The following is a 25,704-nucleotide window of genomic DNA, read 5'->3' on the forward strand; positions in this document are numbered from 1 at the left end:
TTTCCTAGGAACATTTGTGGTAATCAAGCACATGGCATTTATATGCTAAGTTATTTTAAAGTCATATGTCACAATTAAATAGATATTTTCCAGCCAGCTGTAGTGGCTCACACCTGTAGTCCCAGCTACTTGGGAGGCTGAGGTGGGAGGATCGCTTGAGCCTGGGAGGCCAAGGCTGCAGTAAGTCATGATTGTGCCACTGCACTCCAGCTTGGATAAAAGGGCAAGACCTTGTCTCTAAAAGTGAATACATAAATGGATATTTTCCAGATTTTAGTGGTTTTGCAACTATTTTAGATATTGTATTCAATGATAATTTACTGGATATTTTCTTAGCAGATGCTGTAGTAGATAGTTTTATATGATATCATCTTTTAAACTTATTACTGTGGAAAAAATAATTATTAATTATGTTAATGTCAACTTTTTGCCTATACCTAGAATTGCTTAATACTTCTGCTGAATAAAGAAATACTCTGAGTCTGAATAAAGCCATATGCACATAAAAAATCAGAGATATGCACAGAAAGTGAAACCTCTCTAGGAATATACCCATATCAGCGGCTATTCTTGTATTTATTAGATTACTGAAATAGCCCCTGATGGTGCCCCACCTTTTTCCTTCTTATTTTTATTTATTTATTTTTTTTTTGAGACAGGGTCTCACGCCAGTTGCCCAGGCTGGAGTGCAGTGGTGTGATCTCAGCTCACTGCAGCCTCTCGAGTAGCTGGGACTACAGACATGTGCCACCGTGCCCAGCTAATTTTGTGTGTATATATATAATATGTATATATATGTATATATGTACATATATACATATACATACGTATGTATATATGTATATACGTACATATATACATATACATACATATGTATATGTATATATGTATGTATATGTATATATGTAAAAATACATATATATGTTATTTTTGAGACAGAGTCTCACTCTGTCACCCAGGCTGGAGTGTAGTGGTGCGATCTCGGCTCACTGCAACCTCTGCCTCCCAGGTTCCAGCAATTCTCCTGCCTCAGCCTCCCAAGTAGCTGGGACTACAGGGGTGTGCCACCACACCCGGCTAATTTTTGTATTTTTTAGTAGAGATGGGGTTTTGTCATGTTGCCCAGGCTGGTCTTGAACTCCTGAACTCAAGCAATTCACTCTCAGCCTCCCTAAGTGCTGGGATTACAGGTGTGAGTCACCACACCCAGCCTACTTCTTATCCATCTCGAACTAAGTATATCTCTGATTTCATCACCCTCCTCTTCAGGAAACTTAAGAGGTTCCCTGTTTCAGCTTTCTACATATGGCTAACCAGTTTTCCCAGCACCATTTATTAAATAGCGAATCCTTTCCCCATTGCTTGTTTTTCTCAGGTTTGTCAAAGATCAGATAGTTGTAGATATGCGGCATTATTTCTGAGGGCTCTGTTCTGTTCCATTGATCTATATCTCTGTTTTGGTACCAGTACCATGCTGTTTTGGTTACTGTAGCCTTGTAGTATAGTTTGAAGTCAGGTAGCGTGATGCCTCCAGCTTTGTTCTTTTGGCTTAGGATTGACTTGGCATTACCATTCAGGACATATGCATGGGCAAGGACTTCATGTCTAAAACACCAAAAGCAATGGCAACAAAAGCCAAAATTGACAAATGGGATCTAATTAAACTAAAGAGCTTCTGCACAGCAAAAGAAACTACCATCAGAGTGAACAGGCAAGCTACAGAATGGGAGAAAATTTTTGCAACCTACTCATCTGACAAAGGGCTAATATCCAGAATCTACAATGAACTCAAACAAATTTACAAGAAAAAAAAAAACAACTCCATCAAAAAGTGGGCAAAGGAGATGAACAGACACTTCTCAAAAGAATACATTTATGCAGCCAAAAAACACATGAAAAAATGCTCACCATCACTGGCCATCAGAGAAATGCAAATCAAAACCACAATGAGATACCATCTCACACCAATTAGAATGGCAGTCATTAAAAAGTCAGGAAACAACAGGTGCTGGAGAGGATGTGGAGAAATAGGAACACTTTTACACTGTTGGTGGGACTGTAAACTAGTTCAGCCATTGTGGAAGTCAGTGTGGCAATTCCTCAGGGATCTAGAACTAGAAATACCATTTGACCCAGCCATCCCATTACTGGGTATATACCCAAAGGACTATAAATCATGCTGCTATAAAGACACATGCACACGTATGTTTGTTGCGGCACTATTCACAATAGCAAAGACTTGGAACCAACCCAAATGTCCAACAATGATAGACTGGATTAAGAAAATGTGGCATATATACACCATGGAATACTATGCAGCCATAAAAAATGATGAGTTCATGTCCTTTGTGGGGACATGGATGCAATTGGAAATCATCATTCTCAGTAAAGTATCACAAGGACAAAAAACCAAACACCGCATGTTCTCACTCATAGGTGGGAATTTAACAATGAGAACACATGGACACAGGAAGGGGATCATCACACTCTGGGGACTGTTGTGGGGTGGGGGGAGGGGGGAGGGATAGCATTAGGAGATATACCTAATGCTAAATGACGAGTTAATGGGTGCAGCACACCAGCATGGCACATGTATACATAGGTAACTAACCTGCACATTGTGCACATGTACCCTAAAACTTAAAGTGCAATAATATTAAAAAAAAAAAAGAGGTTCCCTGATACTTTCCAAATAATGCTCAGCTATCTTAATCTGTTGTCCAGGAGCCCCCAAAAGTTGTTTGAAACCACTTTGCCCAAGTTAAAAATATGGTCCACTGAATACTATCTGGGAGTTCTCATTTTTCATGAATAGCTCAATTAGTGGAGAAAAATTGGAACCTTCTTAGTTTCATGTAGCTATTTGACTTTAGTATGTACTGATGGCTTCCTGAGTTTCCCCTGTTTTAACACCCTTCACAATTTATGATCATTGATTGTGTTGCCAGTTGCCCTTCTTCTCTGCTGCTAACACTTCACTAGGTCAGAACCATGCCTGTCTGAATGTCCAGTACTTGGCATTTTCTCAGCATGTTTCAGGCACTTAGCAAATACCAGTGGCCAGGTGAATGGCCCATTGCTAGAATGGATTCCTGAATAGCATGGCCACGTGCACCAAGAAGACCAAGGTCCTTGTTAGGATTCAGCAAGGTGCTCTAAGGATACCCTTCTTGTCTCCAGAGTGGTAGTAAGGGGCACACCAATAGTATGTGAGAAAGGATCCTAGAAACCATTCTAGGCTGTGCATATGGGAGTGGTATCTTAAGTCACACCAGATTCTACTTATTGCTATTTTTAAAATTAACACTATTAGGCTGATAGACTTGGGGAAGTTCCGTCGCAATAGTTTTTATCAAGTATTTCACAGTGACATCCTTTCATATAAGTTGTCAGAATGCAGGATAGATGATAGTCTAATTGGATGACTTCATGGCTCATTGATCAAACAGACCCCGAGAATGTTATGAGTAGATAATTGTCAGCTTGAAAAATGTCTCTAGTGGTGTTATGCTTGAGGACCTTGTCCTCGTTTTTGTTTTCTTCTTTCTTATCAAAACTTGAATGATTTGGAGATGGCAGCTCAGAAAAAAAGTGCTAATGTATTGATAAAAGCAATAAGAATAAAGGGTGTGGGAGAAGAATAATATTTTTGGATCAGCTACTATGCCAGGTACTATATTAGGCTCCCTATTCACAAGATTTTTAATAATTAATTATCATACTAGTCATGTAATTGGATTTTATTGTCTCAATTTTTCATCTGAGACAACCAACGGTCAGGAGTTAAATTACATGTCTGGGGTGGCAAAGCCAAGTTTGAACACAGGTGTGACCAATTCCCAAGACTGTGCTCTTCTGCCATCCCAGGGGCTTCTGGGCAAAGGTACTTTAGGTTCTATGCAGCATGTACATTGGCACATTTGGTGGCATGAGGTTGGTTCCTGCAAGGACAATTGGTCCTGGTCTAAAACACTGTCTCCAGTTGAAACAGCTTTGCTGCCATCATCCATCACTGACACTACAGTTCACCTGGGCAACACCTGTCTCCAGATGCTGGCACTTCCTCCACAGCTGTTCCCAAAGAGCTAGGGCATCCTGCTATAAACTCCCCAGAGTAGATCCTGGTGCTTGTATTCTCACTTTGTTCCCTTCTGAATCATCACTTGGCCATGAGTCCATCCAATAGATAGAGGTTGAATCCCATTTCTGTACTCTAGTAGCTAGGGTTGCTGGGAAAATGAATTACGGCAAGATGAGAAGGTGGGACTCAAGACTTGGGAAACTACAAACAGAGGAAGGTAGCCCAAAAGATATTGGATAGCTACACATTTAAAATTTTTTTAGAAAAATTTAAATTTTTAATTATTTTTGGTAGGGTCTTTCTTCGTCACCCAGGCTGGAGTGCAGTGGTGCAATCATGGCTCACTATAGCCTCCATCTCTCAGGCTCAAACGATTCTCCTGCTCTGGCTAATTTTTGTATTTTTTTGTAGAGACGGGGTCTCCCTATGTTGCCCAGGCTGGTCTGGAACTCCTGGACTCAAAACAATCCTCCTGTCTTAGCCTCTCAAAGTGTTGCAATTATAGGCATGCGTAGCTACACATTTGACAAGTGTGCCCCCAAATCACCCTAGAGTGAGGGTTTCTATCTTTGAAATAGACCTTTTAGGTCCTCTCCTAGATGTGCGGCATTCGACAAAGTCTGTGTGTCTCCCATGAGTGGGAGTTAAAATATAATTGCTTCCCAGTTAAGATTTGCCCTTTGGAGGTATGAAAATGGCAAATACCATTTTTTTTCCTCTTGATTTCTTTGTGTCAGTTATAGCAAAATATCTGCTAATATTGTGGCCATCTAATGAAGATGTATGAGTCTGTGTGAAAACTGTGATGTTTTTCATACCATGTGTTCTGAGTTTCCTTGCTGGAGGATTTTGCTTGTTTGTTCTTGTCCATTACCCTGCACTTTTATGCCAAGACTAAAAATTAACTTGTTGTTTAGAATTATCACTCAGGCTCTAGCTAGTCAGAGAAGAGGAGAAAGACCTTCAAAAGTAGAAGGACAAAGCAATTATTATGCTAACAAAATAGAGCCAGGTCTGTTCATCACCTTCTGAGGCCAGGGAAATTAGCAAGCATGACATGGTGCAGCAGACACAGAAGCCTGCAGCCTCCAGGTTATTTTTCCTGACGTTGTCATTGTGTGGCCTTGGGCAAGCCACTTTACCTCTGATAGGAGTTTATAAAATGAGGACAGTTGTAACATTTATTTACAGAATAAGGAAAATATGGCCCAATCCCATTTCCCTTCCTGTATGAAGAGGGGTCCTGATGGGGTCTCTGGCACCTGAGGAGAGCAGTGTAGCATAATGGTTAGGGACACAGGCTTTACCGTTAGTCTCATGGCTCTTTGACCCTGGGGATGTAACTTCACCTCTCTGAACCTCAGTTTCCTTATAATTGGGGGCAATATTATCATAATACTGCCTCTCTGGGTTGTTTTGAAGTAAAATATGATAATGTATCTAAAACATTAGTTCCCGATACATAATACACACTCAAAACTGTTAGCCTCTGTTATAATTACAGTCCAATTCTAGGAAGATGATACATTGAAATGGGAACCACTGGAATTTAGACCCAGAGGATTCTATGCAGGTCAGGTGCCCTGAGATCTCAACTTTTAGTTAAGAGACCTCGATGGAGGTTTGCCCACAGGGCTGAGCTGGGCCAGAACCGCCACTCTTTTGCCTGTTGCTACCCTCAGTGTCTCTGAAAGGAAACCAATGCCAGCCCAGGTCCACAGGGCACTGTCATGGAGAAGGTGGGCTTTTAGGCAAGCCCTGGAGGAGATGGTGGCTTTGGGTATTTGGAAGGTGCAACAGGTGCGAGTGTGGCTTGAGCCAAGAGTGGAGCTGAGAACCACGATGTTTCAGGGACATCATGAGGACCAGTGTGGTGGCTGGACATGGCATACACATTCACAGGTGCTCCTAACTTCAGGTAACTTGGGGCGTTCACCTTTTCCTCGGCATGACTCCCTTCAGGCCTGTGCCACAGGGTGGGCTGTGAAGATAGCTGCTGCTTACTGGCTGTGTCTGCTGTTCACTTTCTCTCATTTGCCAAGGGGGTTGGTAGTCCTCCAACCCTGGGCCCATGTGTCTATGTGAGGCTGGTGGCTTAGAAATCATGGCTGGATGTGCATCTGGGAAAGGTTAAGAAGGGCCATGCAGAGTCCCATCTGCAGGGGTACATGGGTCCTGCCAGCTTTGTGCTGGACCTGTTTAGGGGAACCCGTGGATTTGGGACTGGCTCTGCTGTTATTCTTGGACACCTGACTTCTCAGCCTGCAGATCATGGGCCCTGAGGCCCATGAACCTCTGAGGTTTCTGTCCAGTTTGTGGGTTTGTGGGATTTTGGTGGGGGAGGTATTTCAAAGCCTTCGTCAGATTCTCAAAGAGGTCTTTGCATTTCAAAATATCAGGTCTGAAGGAATAAAAAGCTATTTCTTCTTCTTATGATATAATACAAAAGTTAACCTCACCCATTCACACATTTGTCCAAGTTTCCTCCGCATTTTAGACTGGTGGAATGGGAAATAACAGAATAGACTTTGAACATAAGTCTAAAAATCTACTGAACCTAAAAAACCAAACCGAAACAAGCAACCGACAAAACCCCCATGTTAAGAGAGAGATTCTGGTGAGGGTGCAGAAGGGAAGAAAGGTAGACGTTCCCTGATTTTTTTTTTTCCTCTTAAGGTAGTTATCCTGAGTGGAGGGTGCAGGTGTGTTGGCTGAAGCCTTGTGGCTAATCAGTGACAGGTTTGAGCTCCTGTCTTCATAGTGCTATGCAAGGCTCAAAGTGCAGGCCATCAAGTTCTGCCCCTGCTGTCAGCGGGGGAGAAAACTGGCCCTTTAAAACCAAAGGAGCCATTGGGGTGAGTTCAGCTGGGTCGAGTGGGTAGCCCAGAGGCCCTGCACACCAGCTCCAGGTGCCAGAACTGCTCATCTCTAGGTTCTGGCTTCAGAAGGTTTGGAGTGAGGTTCAGAATCTTGCTTTTTTTGAAAAAAGCTGTCCAGGCTGGGCACGGTGGCTCACGCCTGTAATCCCAGCACTTTGGGAGGCCAAGGTGGGTGGATTACTTGAGGTTAGGAGTTTGAGACCAGCCTGGCCAACATGGGAAACCCTATCTCTCGTAAAAATACAAAAAATTAGCTGGGCGTGGTGGCACGTGCTTGTAATCCCAGCTACTTGGGAGGCTGAGGCAGGAGAATTGCTTGAACCCAGGAGGTGGAGGTTGCAGTGAGCCTAGATCGCACAACTGTACTCCAGCCTGGGTGACAGAGCAAGACTCCATCTCAAAAAAGAAAAAAAGAAAAATGCTGTCCAGGTGGTTAGATGTTTGTTTGGGAACCTGCAGCGTAGGCTGTCAGTCTTGGAGAATATTGCCACCCCCTGAAGAACTTTAGAACCTTCCCTGCCACGCCCAGCCTCAGGCTCATGAAATCAGAACTCAGGGGTGGGCCCAGGCAGAGGTGATTTTCAAAGCTTCCAGGTGATTTCAGTGTGCAGTCAAAGTTGAGAACCACTGCGTGAGGAAGACGGCATTCCTGAAAAGGCTGCAGTAAGTCAGGCAAGAATGAAGTAACTCCCATGCTGAATGGACACTGGAATCAAAGGTTCTAAATGCCTTTAAATGGCAGGATGTATGAGGGTAAAGACGACATCAGGTAGGTATGTGGGTTGGAGTCAGACATAAGAAAAATGACCTGCAAAGAGAGCCCCCACAGAACTCCTTAAGTGATGAGGGGGCTATGGGTGGGGGTGAGTGGGAAGAACTTGGAGTGGGAGGCCTTGGTCAGATGTAACCCCCTGGGAGGACAAGCAGGGAGTGGCCTAATGAACCTAAACCTGGTAACCGAGGAAGGTGAGTGGACTGGGGCCTCACCCAGGATTGGGGACGGAGGGGGCTGGGAATGTGGAGCCATGGTGCCAGCTTGTGTAGAGGGGGACAAGAGAATGGAATGGACATGTGGCATTAGGGGAATAGTGCGCAGAATGGTGGACTAGTTAGGGAAATAGTGAGGTGATACAGTGGAGGCAATTTTGAAAAGGGGAGGAGGGGTTTATACCTGTTAGTCTGAGGTTATGGCAAGCCACACACAAGGTGTGGGGTGGCTAGTGAGAAATGTTGGCTGGGGACCCAGGTGAGAAGGCTGGAGTACTGGAGAGGCTGGGGGTGCTTCCTTGGAGGGAGCTACAGAGTCTGGAGGTCTTGTCCCGGAGGGCCAGCCATAGGATAGGATGCAGGTGAGGAGAGGACCAGGCCCTGGCTGTAGGGAAAAAGAAAGTTAGCAGTCACCCAGGTGGCAGCACCCAGATGATCCATTGAAACCATAACCCAGGTGTTGTACATCAGTAAGAGACTCAGGTTTAGCTGCATGTGGCAAAGAACCCAGACAACAGTGGCTTAAAATTTTTGACTATATTTTTATCATGGAAAAAAAGTGGATATTAAGACAACGAAAAGACAAGCCACAGACTGGGAGAAAATATTTGCAAAACATATCTGATGGAGTACAAGTATCCAAAATATACAAAGCACTCTTAAAATTTAATAAGAAAACAACCTGATTAAAAAATGGGCAAAAGATCTGAACAGATATGTCACTAAAGAAGACATTCAGATGGTAAATAAGCATATAGAAAGATATCCAACATTATATGTCAATACAATGTAAAATGTAAATTAAAAAAAATGAGATACTATTACACACCCCTTAGAATGGCTAAAATAAAAAAAAACACGGATATCATCAAATGCTGGCAAAGATGTGGAGCAACAGGAACACTCATTCATTGCTGGTGGGAATGCAAAATGACATGGCCACTTTGGAAGACAGTCTGGTAGTTTCTTACAAAGCTAAATGTAGGCTTGCCATACAATTTGGCAATCATGCTTCTGGGTATTTACCCAAATGAGTTGAAAACTTATGTCCATGGAAAAGCCTGCACATATTTTCACAGCAGCTTTATTCATAATTGCCAAAATTTGGAAACAAGATGTCCTTCTGTAGTTGAATGGGTAAACAAACCATAGTACTTTTTCCATACCATGAAATATTTTTTATTTAGCAATAAAAAGAAATGAGCGATCAAGCTAGAAAAGACATGGGGGAACCTTAAATGCACATTGTGAAGTTAAACCAGTCTGAAAAAGCTACATACTGTGAGTCCAACTATATGACATTACCAGAAAGGCAAAAAGCTATGGAGACAGTGAAAAGATTCTGTTGCTGGGGTGGGAGTTGAGGCTGGGAGATGGGTAGGGAGGGATGAACAGGTGGAGCACAGGGGATCTTTAGGGCAGTGTCACCACTCTGTATGTTATTATGATGTTGGATCCAGAACGTTATGTATTTGTGAGAACTCATAGAACTATTAAACACGGTGAATTATAAAGTAAAACTATGGACTTGTTAATAAAGTGTCAATGTCAGTTAATCTGTTGTAACAGATTAACATCTTGCACATTAATGCAAGATGTTAATAGGAGAAATGGGTGGGTGGGGAGGGGCAGTGTGGATATATGAGAACATTCTCTACTTTCTATGAAATTTTTCTATAAAACAAAAGCCACTCTAAGAAAATCAGTGGATAATTATACAGTTTCAAGGAAAATATGTTGATTCCATGATACTCTTAGGAACCTGGGCTTGTTTTCTCCCCTACCATCCTTAGGATCTGGCTTTTGTCTTTTGTGTTTCATCATAGTTACAATGCAGCTGCCCCACACCCTTGTCATATCAAGACAGGGAGGCATGTATTGGTTAGGATGCAGTCTTCTCTGTTGCAACCAAGAAATCTCCCAATGTGGCAGTTTAAATAAAATAAAAGTTTTTTTCTTGTATAAGATTCCAAATATAGGCAATCCTCTTTGGAACTGTAAAATAGCTATAGCATCCTGACAGCAAGGATTCCATCTCTGGGTCCAGGTAGCTCCTTCCACTCTTACCATCTCATCTGTATCTCAGCCCCTAGAAAGAAGGAAAGGGACGAAGGGAAGTGCACGCCCATTTCTGGGTCCACATAGCTTTCACTCATATGATTTTGGCCAGAGGCTTGAGGGCACAGTGAATCGTGGGCTGTATCCAGCTAACCCTCTCCTGCTATCACTATGAATATTAGGCGACAGCTAGTGGTCCCTGCCTTAGTTGAGAAGAGTGAAGAACAGTATTGGTGCTGGCTGGGTGTGCTGCTTTTAAAGAGCTTTCCAGAAGCTCCACCAGCAACTTCCATCTATAGTTCACGGATGAGAACTGTGCCACATTGTTGAGTGCCACATTGTGGAATATACATTGTCACTCCAAACACATTTGGATTCCCATTATAAGGCAAAAAGGGAAATGGGTATTGAGTGGGTAACCAGCAGCATCTGCCTCTGTAAGGAGAGAGGACATTTCAAATAATGGGCAGTTGAGGACACTGTGCCACAAAGGCAAGTTGTGAGAGGAGCAAGGCAAGGCCTAGAGTGGTGAGCAGGAGATTTAGGGTGTCTGAAGGGGGAGAAAGCAGAAGGGTGGTGGGGGCAGAGGCTGGCAAGGAGAGACTGGGGGCTGAGAAGGGAGCCAGCAGGATTTCCCATGAGCTGAAATCTGTGAACAGCTTGAACAAGGGCTCTGTCCCATCACGGGGTACATGAGGGTGGAAGACAAGAGAATGAGCTAATCAAGATGTCAAGGACCTTATACCAGACACAAAGATGAACTAAAAACAGACCATAGTCCTAAATGTGAGAGCCAAAACAGTGAAACTCCCAGAGGAAAACAGGAGCAAGTCTCCATGACTGGGTTAGGCAGAGTCATGGTTCTTGCCACATATGCTTTCCATGTCTTAGATATGACAAAAGCATAAGTGACGAGAAAAAAAACAGTTTGGACTTCATCAAAATTAAAGCCTTTTGCATCCCCAAAAGACATAATTGGTAAAGTGAAAACACAAGCCACAGAATGGGAGAAAATGTTTGTAAATCATCTATCCGATATCTGATGACCTTGAAGACATTAGGCCATGTGAAAGAAGCCAGACACAAAAGGTGACGTACTGTTTAATTTCATTTGTACGAGATGGCCAGAAAAGACACATCTCTAGAGAGACAGAGTAGATTGGTGGTTGCCTCTTGCTGAGTGTGGGGAGAGAGAGTGATTGCAGATGGGTATGAGGGTTTTGGGGTGTTTTTGCACTGATGAAAAAGTTAAAAAAAGTTAGATTGTAATGACTGTACAACTCTATGAAGATACTAATAATCAGTGAATTATATCCATAAAACAGGTGGGTTTTATGGTACCTAAATTATACCTCATTAAAGCTTACAAAAAACGTGTAAGGGAATGACTATGGAAGAGACACTAAGCTGGTGACAGCCAGGCTAGGTGTGGGGAGAAGTTCCAGCTTCTGTGATGAGAGGAGACTAGCTGAGCGGAAGTTGACTGAGAAAATTCATTCCGTCTGCCTCATGTCTTGTTGAAGCAAGGGTGAAGGAAACTGGAAGATGAGAGAACCAGACTGGCTTCTCTGAGAAGGTGTCTAGAGAGGTGACCTGTTTTGGTAGGTCCCTTTTCCCCAAGTGCACAAGCTTCACACTTTGGTCATAGGACGTGTTGCCCAGGGTGCTTCCACCTGGATCCCCTGTGTGTCTCGGACTCCTCACACCTTCCAGTTAAAGTAGATGACTCATTCCTCAGAGGCTAACACACTCAGGGTTGCACACACAGGAGGCACAGACATTAGTATAGTCCCTTGAGAAAATTAAAATGCTACATCACTGGAACTTTAATGAAAAACAGGAAAAAGCGTCAAATAATAACAAATGGATTATTATTGTCGATTCTTGAATGGGCAGTGAAGAGAGAACGAGAAAAAGGAATGATGAGAGAGGTGGGAGGAATGAGAAGAGGCAGACAAAAATGAAGCGAGAGGCATACAGAATGTGAGAGAATATCCAGACATTAAGACAAATGGAGCGAGGGAGAGGAAGTGGCTGAAAGAACAGTAATATCAACAAGGGTATTACCTAACGTTATTCAGCATTTATCACTTGCCAGCCATGTCCACAGCATGTTACTTGCATTGATTGATTGAATTCTTACACCCTCAGGAGAAGGTAGACGTTATCTTATTTTACAGACAATAAAGCCAAGGCTCAGAGAGGTTAAGTAGCTTGTCCAAGATCACACAGCTGGCTTCAGAGTCGATGTTTTTCTACCTCTACAGTCTGCCAGGGGAGAACAGAACACACCTGGAGATTAATGTAGTGGCAACTGCCTCTCTTGCTTAAACTTTGAGCTTCTGGGCAAGTTAATCTTAGCTAGCACTGTCCTTTTACTAGCTGATGACTGGTTCAAATCCTCCTCCATCTCTTTATCCCTGGGATGGACTGCCAGTTGAGCCCCACAGCTCCAGAAGCTTACTAAGAGCTTTTTACTCCTGGGGCAACTGTTGAGGGGGCCCTTGTCCCTACTTTTGCCAGATGGTGAAACATCTGTTTCTATCCTTGACTGAAACTATAGTTTATTTCTTCTAATTTAAGTGGAGGAGTACTTGGGAGCATTGATTCCACTGTTGGTTGCTAGAGAAAGTCATCAAGCTTCTGGCTCTATACCACTCAATAAAATAATGTAAGCACTTGTTCTTATAGTCACAAAGGGCTTTATGTGTTACTCTTGTAAAAAGGCTCCCTTGAGACACAGGGTCAGAACTGAAACACACAGGTTTCTCTGAGCCTTAGTTGGTTAAACCAGACTTTTCCCAAGGCCACTGATATTATTGTAACAGAAATCTGTGTATTCTGAGAAGGCAGGACGTTTCAGAAAGTTCTTTTAGCGGTAGTGCCGTCGTGTCCCTGGTGCGTGTGCCTCCATAGGGGTTTCCTTGAGTTGCTTATCTATTTTAGATAGTCCCCTTGGCACTTGGGTAGCCTTGGCCTTGGCCTTGGTTGTGAGCACCCCATTGGTTGTGGCTGCCTGCTCTAAAAAGTGGCTGTTCAGAAGCTGGTGATGTTTCCCTGGCAGTGGCTGTGCTGATAGGAAAGGAATCCGAGTCTCCCTGGGGAGATTAAGGTCAAGCTGAGCCACCTTGCCTTCTGGGTCACTGGATTCTGGGTACATGGTGCATTCCACTTCATCTTGCTGCAAAAACGCAGACTCAAAAGGAGTGGCAGCTGCAAAGCTAACCCAGAATGCTGGTATCAGGGAGAAAAGGATGGCTAAGGTGCTTATAGTAAATACATACTGACAGCCTCTCTTTGGAATGTGGAAGCCCTATGAAGGCAGATATCAAATTTTGTATTAGTCAGGGTTCTCCAGAGACACAGAACCAAGAGAATATCTGTCTATCTGATATGGATTGGCTCTGTGTCCCCAACCGAACCTCATCTCAAATTGTAATCGTCACGTGTGGAGGGAGGGACCTGGTGGGAGGTGATTGAATCATGGGGGCAGTTTCCCCCATGTTGTTCTCATGATAGTGAGTGAATTCTCATGAGATCTTAGGTTTTAAAAGTGTTTGGCAGTCCACCCCCCATCCCTCCCCACCGCTTTCTCCCCAGCCACCTTGTGAAGAAGGTGCTTCTTTCCCTTTCCCTTCCACCATGATGGTGAATTTCCTGAGGCCTCCCCAGCCATGTGGAACTGTGAGGCAGTAGAACCTCTTTCCTTATAAATTAGCCAGTCTCAGGCAGTTCTTTAGAGCAGTGTGAAAACGGACCAATTCATATTCTCTCTCTCTCTCTCATCTGTGTAATCTATCTATCTAGAAATATTTATTTTTAAGGAAATGGCTCATGCAGTTGTGGGGACTGGCAAATCTGAAACCTTCAGGGCAGGCTAGCAGGCTGGAAATGCAGGTAGGATTTCTATATTCCTGTCTTAAAGCTCCATATACTTTGTGCATCTCATAGAGTACATCTCATATGTATGTATGAGTTCAGAAAATAATAGTCCAAAGATACAAATCCTGAGAGATTGTCCATGTGAATTCACTGTAAGCAGCTTAGCATCCTTTCTCCCTGATATTGGCACCAGTAGAATGAGGGAATGAATGAGAGGAGCACACATCTGGGGGGCAGCTCTGCGGAGGTGATAGGGGCACTGACTCTAGGGTCAGACTGCCTGGGTTGAGTCTGAGCTCTGTCGCTTTCTAGCTGTGTGATTTCAGCTCCATCGCTTAACTTTTCTGGGCCTCGATTTCCTTATCTTTAGAATGTCAATAATGTTATCTACCTGTATTTGTCCATTTTCACACTGCTGTAAAGATGTACCTGAGACTGGGTAATTTATAAAGAAAGAGGTTTAATTGACTCACAGTTCTGCGTGGCTGGGGAGGCCTCAGGAAACTTAGAATCATGGCAGAAGGTGAAGGAGAAGCAAAGGCACATCTTACATGGTGGCAGGTGAGAGTGAGTGAGAAAGTAAAGTGGGAAGAGCCCCTTACAAAACCATCAGATTTTATGAGAACTCACTCACTATCACAAGAACAGCATGGGGGAAACCACCACCCTGATCCAATCACCTTCCACCAGGTCCCTCCCTCACACCTGGGGATTACAAGTCAAGATGAGATTTGGGTGGGGACACAAAGCCTAACCATATCACTACGTCATAGAAATTTTCTGAATACTAAATCTGTAAAAAGTACTTAGAACCTCATCTGGTGCATGATAAGCATTCCATAAATGTTAACAACTATTATTATTTATGAACCAAAACTGACATAGTGTCCCATAGTGGGGAAGGGAGTATGCCTATGATTCTTTAATTTTCCTTTGAAAGTTTTAGCCATGAAAGAAGAAAAGGGTGTATTTACTGGAAAGGCAGGGATAAAATGATTATCTTTAAACAGATATGATTATTTCCCTAAAAGAAGCCAAAGGACTTAGCAAAAAGATTTTTAGAATCAGTGGTAGCAGGGAAATGGCCATATGTAAAAGAAATACATAAATGTGAAACTTTCTCCAATATGTCAGTTTTAACTAATTAGAAAATATAGTGGTGGAGGGAAGCTACCAAATTTAAAGGGACCTTATGGTGGATGTCCTTTGTTTTATTTTATTTAAACACACACACACATACACATATATATATATATAGAGAGAGAGAGAGAGAGAGCAAGCAATATGTGAAAATACAATAAGACCAAATAAGGTTTTCCTAAGAAGTCAAGAAGACTTATGTATATGTGTAAATATAATATATATGATATATATGTGTAAAACTATTATATTGGACTCTGTAATTCTTGAACTCTAAGGGATGAGTCTTATATGGTCCTGTTGTATTATTTTTACATATTGCATAATTTGATTTCTCAATATTCTTAGATTTTTGCATCTTAGATTTTCAGTGTGTCTTTTTGGTTAGGTTTTAGTACTGAGGTTACACCAGTTCCCTAAAAAACCGGGGACTCTTTTTATCCTTTGTAAGCCTTAGAGGTGGTTATACAGTGAGGCAATTGTGCAGTGAAAGGCAGGATGGTGCAGGTGACCGTGGAGTCAGATTCTGTGCTTTCAACCCTGCTTCTGTTTCCACCAGCCCTGTATGCAAGTTACACGATTTCTACAAGCTTTGTTTTCCTCATCTGCAAAATGGACACAGAAGTAGTACCTACATCAGAGGTGGGTGGAAGCAAGGGTAGGGAAGGGTGAGAGGTCACAGATGCACTGTTGTGAACCTGGCTGAATCTGGCCACACTCTCAACCCACTTGCCTCTTCCTTAGCTGGTCCCCTCCTTTTCTCTGAACCTGGGATCTGGGGCCTCCTCCCCACCTCAGCCTGCTTCCACCATCCTTGTTTCCCAGTTCCATGCAGGTTTCTTCATGTATAGGATTTTGTGTACAGCAGAAGATAAGATAGGAGCTAGAATATTGAAGCAGAGGAATTGTAAGTGATTAAACTTCTAAAAAAAAAAATAGGACTTTTTTTTTTCTTCTATGCTCTCTTAATCTCCATTAGGGTTTAGCTTAACAAACCAATTGCCTGGTTTCTCGGCATCCAGAAAAGATAACCCCCCCAGGATGGTGGGCTTGCTGGGTCTTGGCAGTCATAGTTTTCATTGAGGGGCCTAGAATCCCAGAGTGACCACCCTACACGCTTACTGTGGGTCTAGAGAATTATGTGGGGAAACACACACTCAAAGTGCAACCTTGCAGTTGTTTGAAGATACAAGAAGGGGCAACCAATGGACTCTTTGTGAAATTCTCCAGAACTTGGGGCATTCTGAAATGTCTTCCGTGGCCAGCTCATGCTTTTTCTCTCTCTGGGCATCTATAGCATGTTCTTTGTCTGCTATTCATTTGACATTTACCATTGACTTATAACTGCTGGTAATGCGAATTACAGAAAATCCTTGAGATTGGAAGACTAGGATTTACTGTTTCTAATAGTTAGATCCTGGCCCCCCGGCAGGGGTTCACTGATTTTCTGCTCCTACCTGCTGTCCCCGCTACCCCGGAAAACCTTTCTTGGCAAGTCAAACAAAAAGCTGTCTATAATTCAATTCTGTGCACTTAAATCAAAACTTTCTTCTGGTCTGGTCAGAAGAGTTGAAGGAGTGTTCATGTCAGGATTTTTGAGAGTGAGAGTTTTTTGTGGAGAATATGTTTTTGTGGAAATATGTGTTTACAGGAATCTTGAACTTGTCTTCTGTAGACATTGTGTATTGGCTGCGAGCTTCTTGAGACTAATGGCTTGCATATAAAAAATGTAAAACAAATGAACAAAGGAAAATGGAGGGGCTCATTGAATTTTGAGGGGACTCTGAATGCAGACTCTACTTGAAGCAGCTGCTCAGCTGGAGGCTACTGCATGCTTTACAATTATGCAGCTGGGTTTCCTTTTTTCTTTAAAAGAATCTATATTAGTCTGTTCTCATACTGCTAATAAAGATATACTCGAGACTGGGTAATTTATAAAGAAAAAGAGGTTTAATGGACTCACAGTTCCTCATTGCTGGGGAGGCCTCACAATTATGGTGGAAGGTGAAAGAAGAGCAAAGGCACATCTTACATGGTGGCAGGCAGGAGAACGTGTGCAGGGGAACTGCCCTTTATCAAACCATCAGATCTCATGAGACTTATTCACTATAACAAGAATGCCCCCATGATTCAGTTACCTCCCATGACTTGTGGGGATTATGGGAGCTACAATTCAAGATGATATTTGGGTGTAGACACAACCAAATCATATCAGAATCAACAAACCATTGTTTAAACCATACCTCTGTCTCTTACCTGGTCGGAAGAATAAAAAATGTAATTGATGTAGTCATTACTGTGAATTCATAATCACAGTATTAGTAGCGTGCCTTGGTGAGATCTGTGTTCCCTTCTCTCCAAGACAAACACACACCAGGAGGCAGGAAAGCACTGCCAGATTCTGCTATACATTAAGCCCTGGTGGGGAGAGGTGAGGATGGACAGGGAATCCCGCTTCCAAGAACCCTGCCACACTACCTGCTGCCATGCTGTTGGCTGGCTCTGCTTTTCCTTTGTCCACTGCCTTCCCCTTTTCTCCAAACCTCAAAGCCTTTGTTCCTGTTGGGTAGCCAGGACTCATGTTTTCTCCCTTTTATCTCCTTCTACCAACTGCTCTGTGCTTTGGTTCCTCTCTGCATAAAGTAGGATGGGCCCTAGTGGGAGTGGAACTGGGGAGGTCTGCCCTTTTTGTTCCTCATGAGAAATGCAGTGAGAAGGAAGCAGAGGTGAGATGGGGTGTTGTGTAAATTGGCATTTCTGCTAATAAGTAGTCTGTAAGCCTTCTTTTGTAGATTCCCATTTTCCTGTAAAAGTGCAAGAGAAAAGCCGACACAGTCTTGAACTGATACACAGTAAAGCAGTTCTGATTACTCCATGAGGTGTTCCCATTTCCTATATCTGCCCCCACCCCCACAAAAAGGTAAAAATAGCCATGAGAATGATCAAGCAGATTTGTGTTGTTACATTCCAGGAATTTCACTTCATGGACACAGATTTTAAAATTTTCCCAACATGGTCAAGCATGACTACGTGCAGACTCTGGATGGAATGAATCGATGGAGCTTGGGCAGTGAGATGCATGTGCCAAACCAACAAAGTCAGACTTCCTTATTTTATTTTTGTGAAAGTCCTGTGATGTCAACATTATTTCAGGATAGATTCTTGTTCAGTGTGGGTCTCTGCTTCTCTGGATTCCCACTTAAGTGGGTATGTCAGAACCTTCACGTGGATTGACAGCACGTGAGGTGTCTCTGCTGACTCCTCTGATGCCCTGTTTTGTCTCCTGTCTCGTTAGGCGGGGCAAGAAGCACAGCATCATCCTAAGGACGCAGCTGTCTGTGAGGGTCCATGCCTGCATCGGTGAGTGACACCTGCCCTCAGGAACTAAATGTATGATGAAAAATGCGACTTATGGGAATAAAATAAAGATTCACTGTTATGCTATCTGTTTGCACTAGCCCCTATCATGAGTTCTTAGAGTTTTAGTGAAACAATTTCCAGCAATGATTTTTGAAGGCCTGTTTCATTCCAGCTTCCTCTGCTGTTTGGTTAGTGACTGGAGTGTGAGGTAAGACAGCTTGCTGGTGAGGTGCCTTTTGGCAGTGCTGGGGGAGATGAGGTTCTTCTGGGGACTGTGCCATTGTGAGCCTCTAGTGCATTGACCTGATCTTCACGTGCCTCCTGGTGGCTCTGTGAGGCATGCCTGTGGGCAAGTGGAGTCTGGGGCTCCAGGTTGTTATCAGGTGACTAAAAGGAAACTTGGGTCAGTGCAGGATGAGGGTACATGTGGATACAGGGCAAGATGCTCTTAAGCGAGCAAACGTATTTGTGGTTCAGAATGGCTTGCTGCGGGGGGCCCAGTTTCCTCCTGGTAATGGGCCAAGTTGCGGCAAGAATATAATGTCATCAGAAGGAAAAAAAAAAAAAGTAAATTTCACTGTATGCCTAGAAGTTTTTAGTATCTGAGTAATTTTGCTTTTGTTTAATGTATGGTGTGGTCTTCATTTAATCGTCTAATCAAAAGAGCATAGATCATTCTGTTGAGTCCTAGTCTGTACCCGAAACATATTCATGGGTGGAGTGAAGGAAATTATTTCCGGTCCCTCCTTCACTCTGCTTCCCTATTGGAGACCCAGGGATGGGGAGACCCAGGGCTGGAGATGGAGGGAAATCCGTGTGATTTCACTTCATTTGGTGTGGAGGGTGGTGAGGTTGCAAAAGTGTCTTGAGTAACAACCTTTGCCTCACTCTGCAGCTAGAGAATAATTGTGCAGGTGACTCAAACTTCAGGGACTGAAAGGTCAGGGTGTCAGGAGGATTGGTAATCTTGTTGGAAACAAAGTAAGATCTGTAGGACCTCCAGCCAACATTGACTATTCTGCTTCTCAACTGCTTGTAGCACTTAGTAACTGTACAATGTATATGGGCACTTATATTAAATCAGTGGCTTTTTTATTACCTGCTTCATGTTTTCCCAGTGATTTCATATGTGTAAATCATGTCTATCTAAAGGAAAGGTCTGTGACACGACTTTGGATAAACTTCCCCCTTACCCTCATCCCAGATCTAGAACAAATCCAGGCACATAACATATCGTGAACACTGTTGAAGTTAAATGTTGAAACACAGTTGATAACTATGAGAAATTTGGGACATGAATATGAATTGTTTTTTCCCAGGAATAGTAAGGTGGCAGAAAGCAGACTTGCATGAAAATGAGCTCAATCCAAATCGAAATGAGCTAACTCCTTTTAAGGAAACTCAGTCCTTTGCAGTATGTACTCAAATATTTCAGGTACAGGATTTTTTAAAAACAAGTTCTGTGTTATCGACTTGTCTTATGAACTTCTGTATCCTATCGTCCCATGTGATAGATGTAAGATGTGTGACATCTTATCCTGTGGCATGCTGAGCACCGACAGCCCCTCAAGCCCACACTCAACCAGGACACACATGCTCCCTGCTCTAGGGGTTGACCTGGGGCTTGTGGAGTCAGTGTGCTTGCTCACAAACCTCTTTATGCCAATTGCACTGGTTATCAGAATTATGTAATTTAATGAAATAGTACCAAATATTTCATAAACTAAATATGACTACATAAAGGTCACTGCTTCTTTGAAAGTTCACTATTTTGGAAAACACTCAAAATTAGTCACTACAGAAGCATTTCTGTCAATGTAAATGTGTTATGATAACTATAAAAGGTGAGGGTGAATATTATAAAAATCTAAGAGGATTCTACTCTTCATAAGCATCTTCAGCTGTGCTGGACTTCAGAGAAACTAGACTGGAAATCAGACCTTGTTATTGGAGTGAGTTGTAAAAGAAGGTCTACGCGGAATTCCAATGGGCAGATCCTTATTCAGAGAACTATTTGTGCCTCATCACAGGTAGACCAGCATGTTTCACCACAATAGCTGCGAGTTCAAAATGTTTTAAGGTCTTGTTTATGTTTATATATTTTTTATGTATTGTTTTCAAAAGGATTTTCTGCTTTAATCAGCTTTTACCATTAATTGCCTTAGGCCTGATTATGTCAGATGAGAGGATTTGGCTGTATAAACTAACAGCAACACCCAAAAAAGGAAAAGTTTTTCCTTTGTATTAAAAGCCTTTTTTTAAATTCCATTTCCTACTATTAGCAAGATCTGGAATAGATTTGTTAGCACTAAATGTTATCCTTTGGTTATGTATAGAAAATGGAATGTGTGCAATCATGTTCATGAAATACCTTCCCCTATTGTGACATATTCTTTCCCTTTCCAAATGGCAATGTTAGATGAGATTTCTTAGGGATAAAGAAAACAATACCTGGAACAATTTTGAGTCAAAATGACAATCGGAAATATGGCAAGGAGAAAATAAACCTTTTTCACATCAGTTGTTTTAGTCTTTGTTTCTTCTCAAGGTTATTTCCCTCTTTACCACAGAAGAAATAGTTGAAATATTAATACTGCAGGCGTGGGGCACAGTGGCTGCTGTCTCAGCCTAGCACCACATGCAACTCCCCTGAAGACGTTCCTTCCACCCACAACTGGACTGGAAGGATCCAGTACCAGGGTTTATCTCCTGGGCTTAAAATGCTATCAAGTAAATGTCTCAAAAATAATGCTTTCCTCACCCTACAGTCTCTTCTCCTTCATTCCTGTTTTTATTAAGTAGAGGAATGTTTAGAATCCAGGATTGCATGTTAATGAGTTGGAGGTGACGCGCTTTTGGAATTCTCCAGTGTTAACTTTGGAACCCAGCACCCTTTGGGATGAGAGTGTGGTGGGTGAGCCTTTATGGTTAGCAGCCCAGCAACCCTCACGAAAAATGAAGGCCCCAGGGGCTCTGCTTCGATGGTTACAGCTAGCAGCTGAAGCAGGTCTTTTCTGATAGTGTAGTGGCTCTGAAGCATTTGGCAGGAGGTTGGAATGAGATTTTGGTATAGAGAGACGCCTCAAACTTTTGTACCTCTGTGCTTTATCTCCACTGTAATTTTTATTTCTTTGTACGTTTTTGGTATGACCACTTGATATTGCAGCGAACGCTGCACTTGCCTTCTTAATCTAGCTTCGATCTTTCAAAGAAATGAAAATTTTGATAGTCATATCGTGGGCATACACTTACAGATAAGAATTAAGACATGTGATAGACATGAGAAGTCTGCATTTTATGAGGTTAGCTAGAGAAAATAAATTTTTTGGTCTCTGAAAAGTGATCCTGTTTCCAGACACTAGAAAAATGTTCAGAGGGCCAACTGGCTCTGATAACTAAATCTCATCATGAAGAGAAAGGAACTAAAGAATTGTGGGGTAAGGAATGGAATCTAGGATTAAAAAAAATAAGGTTTGAAGTCGTTAGGACCCTAAAGTTAATATGTGAGTGTTTTTTACTGGCTGGCTTTGAAGGCATTTTGTTGGGCTAAAAACTCCTGGGCTTCAATTTTCTGAAGCAGATTTCTGTCTTCCCATTAAGAAAGTAAAACCCTGGCAATTGATTCTCTGGGTTCCAGGAGGCCTGTCCTTTCAAGTGTCCAATATTGAGTTAAACAAAAGTGTAAAATTTGGGTGAAGATTCCAAAATATCATTTATGCTTGCAGCTGTGAAAGAATCCTGGCACAAAGGGCCTTTAGAGGCATTTCAGAATCCTATGAGATGATGAGGTCTGCTTGTGAGGGACAGAGATGAGTCAGGCAGAGGCTGTCAAGGGGGCTGAAGCAGCTGATCTCTGCATAAGATGCATCTAATTACTCAGATGGTCAAGTCACAGGGACAAAGGCAACTTTTAAAGGCAAGAAAATGATATGAGAGAAGGCCACTTCATTAATGCCAGTTTACAGCAACAGAAACATCGACAGCAAAAGCCATCAATGTATAATTTGCAAGGCATTTTTCTTTTGCAGGCCCTATCATGCAGCCATGTGCTTTGCACTATATTGTTATAGCAAAGAGATGAATTATAAACAGTGCAACATTTCCTCAAGAAGAACCTCCTAGTGCAAGAGTAACAAAGGGGATTCATCTCACAGCCAGCCGATTTAGGAGCATTGGCTCCCTGGGGCGCTGTGTTGAGCAAAGTCCTGAGGCTGTGTGCAGTCTTAATGGGAAAACATCCTGCATCGGTACCCTCTTACAGTGGTGGTGATGGAGGTGGTGTACATATGTGTGCCATGGGGTGGCAGCTCAGGTGAGGTGCAGGTTTTGTCCAGTGCTTGAGCCTCCTGTAGCTGCAGTATAGGGGTCCCTGGGCTTCTGTATTCGAAGGATGGGGAATGGCACTGTAATTCATGACCCCCAACCACTGTCCCCTCTCCTTTCTTCCCAGTCCCTTTCCAGGTTCTGCCCTTCTTCTTCAGCCTCTGAATCTGAGCATGGCTTCTCTCCCACTTCACTGTGTTTTCTGACCAGGCCGGATACCACCTTCCTCCACCTCTGGGTGTCTTTCCCTCTAATCAACTTGAGCTAGTTTCTCATGGCTGAGCCCTCCTGGCTTGCAGGGAGGCCCCCCTCTAGCTTCCTTTTCTGACATTTCACTTGCCCGTAGGGTGGCCTTTGGAAAATTAGCTCAATTCCCATGTGGTCCTTACTGCTTCTTGGCTCTGGGTCAGTTTGGAATTTCCATAAAAACTAGAGGTTTCCTATGGGAAACAGCAAATTGTCTTTTTGACACTCTTGTTCTGACAGCACCTGGGTGCTGTTTCTGTGCTAGCTGGTAAAGATGAGGCCCATGGAGCACTGTGTGCTGAGAGACACGAGGCCTGAATGGTGATGCGTGTGTGCTCGGGCACCTGGCCCCTCTGGGTGCTTGCTGTAGGATCCACACAGATGCAGCTATAGGATCCACACAGATGCAGCTGTAGGATCCACACAGATGCAGCTTGCCCTCTGTGGTCTACTCCATGGCAGACTCCCCACATGCCCGCTGTATGCTGCAGAAAGGGAGCTGACTGCTGCCTGACTGGGAGACACCCCCGTCCCATCCCCTGGCCATCTGTTCCCCTCTTAGCCCACCTGCCCTGCTTTCATTGACTCCAGGCCCTGGACCTGGGCTTCTGGCTGGCTCTGTCCTGCATTCCACAAGAAGCTGCTTCTGCTCCTGTCCTGCCGCTACCATGCAGCTTAGATTTGGAGCTGCAGGTGGTACACCCTCTTTGCCCCATCCCTGGACATCATGGTGGCTAAGCTCACAGTGTCCTTGCTGTGCTCCTCCCTGGTGGCATCAGGTGCATTGAGTCATCACACTTCCTATTTTCTGGTCTTTGATGCCAGGATCCTCTGATTCTCCAGAAGCCCTGGAAACCATCTCTCATTCTTCCAAAGATGTTCATCTTGTTGCAGAGGCTCCTGAGTGGCCAACTGCAGCCTCAGCATGAGATGGGTTTGACACTGAGTCTCCCCTTGCAGCAGGAGACTCCCAGTGCTTGGTCCTTTAAAAATAAAAATAAAAAACCTCCTCTCCTTTACACCCCAAGTCTGTGACCTGTTTCTGCCTGTGGTTCTGTTTTCTAGGTAAAAATGAGCTCTGTGGGTTAATCAGATAAGAACCTCCCATCATCTGTTTCCCATTAATCTGTCACAGCTCCCAGGAGACAGACCCCAAGGCATGCATGTGTCTAGAAGGCCCTTAGGTCTCGGCTGAGGGAGATTTCTTAGGCAGGTCAGCATGTCAGCCTCTGCACTCTGTGTGGGTAGCTGCCTCTAAGTGACCTTCCATCAGACTGGAATCGACAGGTGTGTCCAACCCCTGTCCCCACTGGCACCCTCAGCCACACACACACACACAAAAAAAAAAAAAAAAAAGAGATGGGAAGGATGTAAAACATACTTTAAGGTTTATTAACATACATGAGAGTGTAATTTTTTTTTGTTTTTGTTTTGAGACAAAGTTTTGCTCTTGTTGCCCATGCTGGAGTGCAGTGGCGTGATCTCAGCTCCCTGCAACCTCCACCTTCCCGGGTTCAAGCGATTCTCCTGCCTCAGCCTCCTGAGTAGCTGGAACTACAGGCATGCACCACCACGCCCAGCTATTTTTTTGTATTTTTAGTAAAGACAGGGTTTCACCATGTTGGCCAGGCTGGTCTTGAATTCCTGACCTCAGGTGATCTGCCCACCTCGGTCTCCCAAAGTGCTGGGATTACGGGCATGAGCCACTGTGTCTGGCCAAGTCTAGTCCTTAAATGCTGGGAACCATTCAGTGCTGTCACACGCCTTTCCACACGTTATATTCATATGATATATAACTCGGGATTGATTTCTCACCAAAATGGAAAGAGCAACTAAAGAATGATTTAAAGAGTGGCTTTACCATCTACAGACATGCAGATAAACAGAAATACAGAGGATGAATAAAGAGGAGACACACACTTGTGAGAGAGAGGTAGCGTGGAACCTTCTGGATAGGGCTGGAAGCTCAGGTCAGCTCTGGGAATTATGAAGCACCAAGAGAGGGAAAATGGACAGGAACAATGTGAATTGAATCGCAGGAAAGAAAGCAGATATCTCAGGATCTCTTACGACAGCTTCATTTCATATTTATATTTGGCCTTTTTCCCATTTTGCTTTAATTAAATTATTTATTGCTTCTTTAGGACTTGGTTACCTTTCATCTCTAGGGATCTCGAGGTGTTGGATAATGGAATTTGAGCATTGCCGTGGAGCCATTATCAGTGTGTTTACTCTTCAATGTCCATGTAATTGTTTATATCCTGGTTGGTCACTTAACAAGGAACATGAAAATCTGGCAAACAAAACTGATAATGGAGAATGAAGTCCCATTGATAGGGACGCCTGTAGCAGGTGTTACCAGATAAGTTTAAATCACGCGCTGGCAGTTAGACTCCTACGTTCCTATCCAGCAAAACATCAGTTATATCCAGAAAACAACTTCTGATAGGGGAACCACCCTGGTTTTGACTAGAGTGTCTGCATAAATACTTTCCTCTCACAGGTCTGGCCTGCTTCTGGGGTGTGATGTGAGCTCTAGTGACCAGCTCTGAGTGCCTTTGGCTGTCCCCATGAAGAGACAACTTTATTTTTGGCACTGGACAATCAAAATTTATGTCAGGAAACAAAATGCTTTGTCTTATTTATAGAAATTTTGGTATCCAGAGGGTGTGGGAGTTGAAAAGGAGGATGGATGGTTCAAAAATGTCTTGCTGAAGAAAGTTCTTTGAGGAGTGGGTGCATGTCAAT

At 43.3% G+C, this 25,704-nt stretch overlaps 1 protein-coding gene across 9 annotated transcripts in view; it reads left to right on the forward strand.

Moving 5' to 3' along the window:
- Positions 1–25,704, forward strand: part of FHOD3 (formin homology 2 domain containing 3) — a 503,817-nt gene that overhangs the window by 61,451 nt on the left and 416,662 nt on the right. For 7 of the 9 annotated variants that reach the window (XM_054537476.2, XM_054537478.2, XM_054537472.2 and 4 more), the window contains 1 exon segment: positions 18,323–18,387. The exons of the other annotated variants lie outside the window; for them this stretch is intronic. In XM_054537476.2, coding sequence (XP_054393451.2) covers positions 18,323–18,387 — 65 coding nt within the window. 9 annotated transcript variants of the gene reach the window in all.

This window comes from Pongo abelii, chromosome 17 (genome assembly GCF_028885655.2).
Source record: "Pongo abelii isolate AG06213 chromosome 17, NHGRI_mPonAbe1-v2.0_pri, whole genome shotgun sequence".
NCBI lineage: Eukaryota > Metazoa > Chordata > Mammalia > Primates > Hominidae > Pongo > Pongo abelii.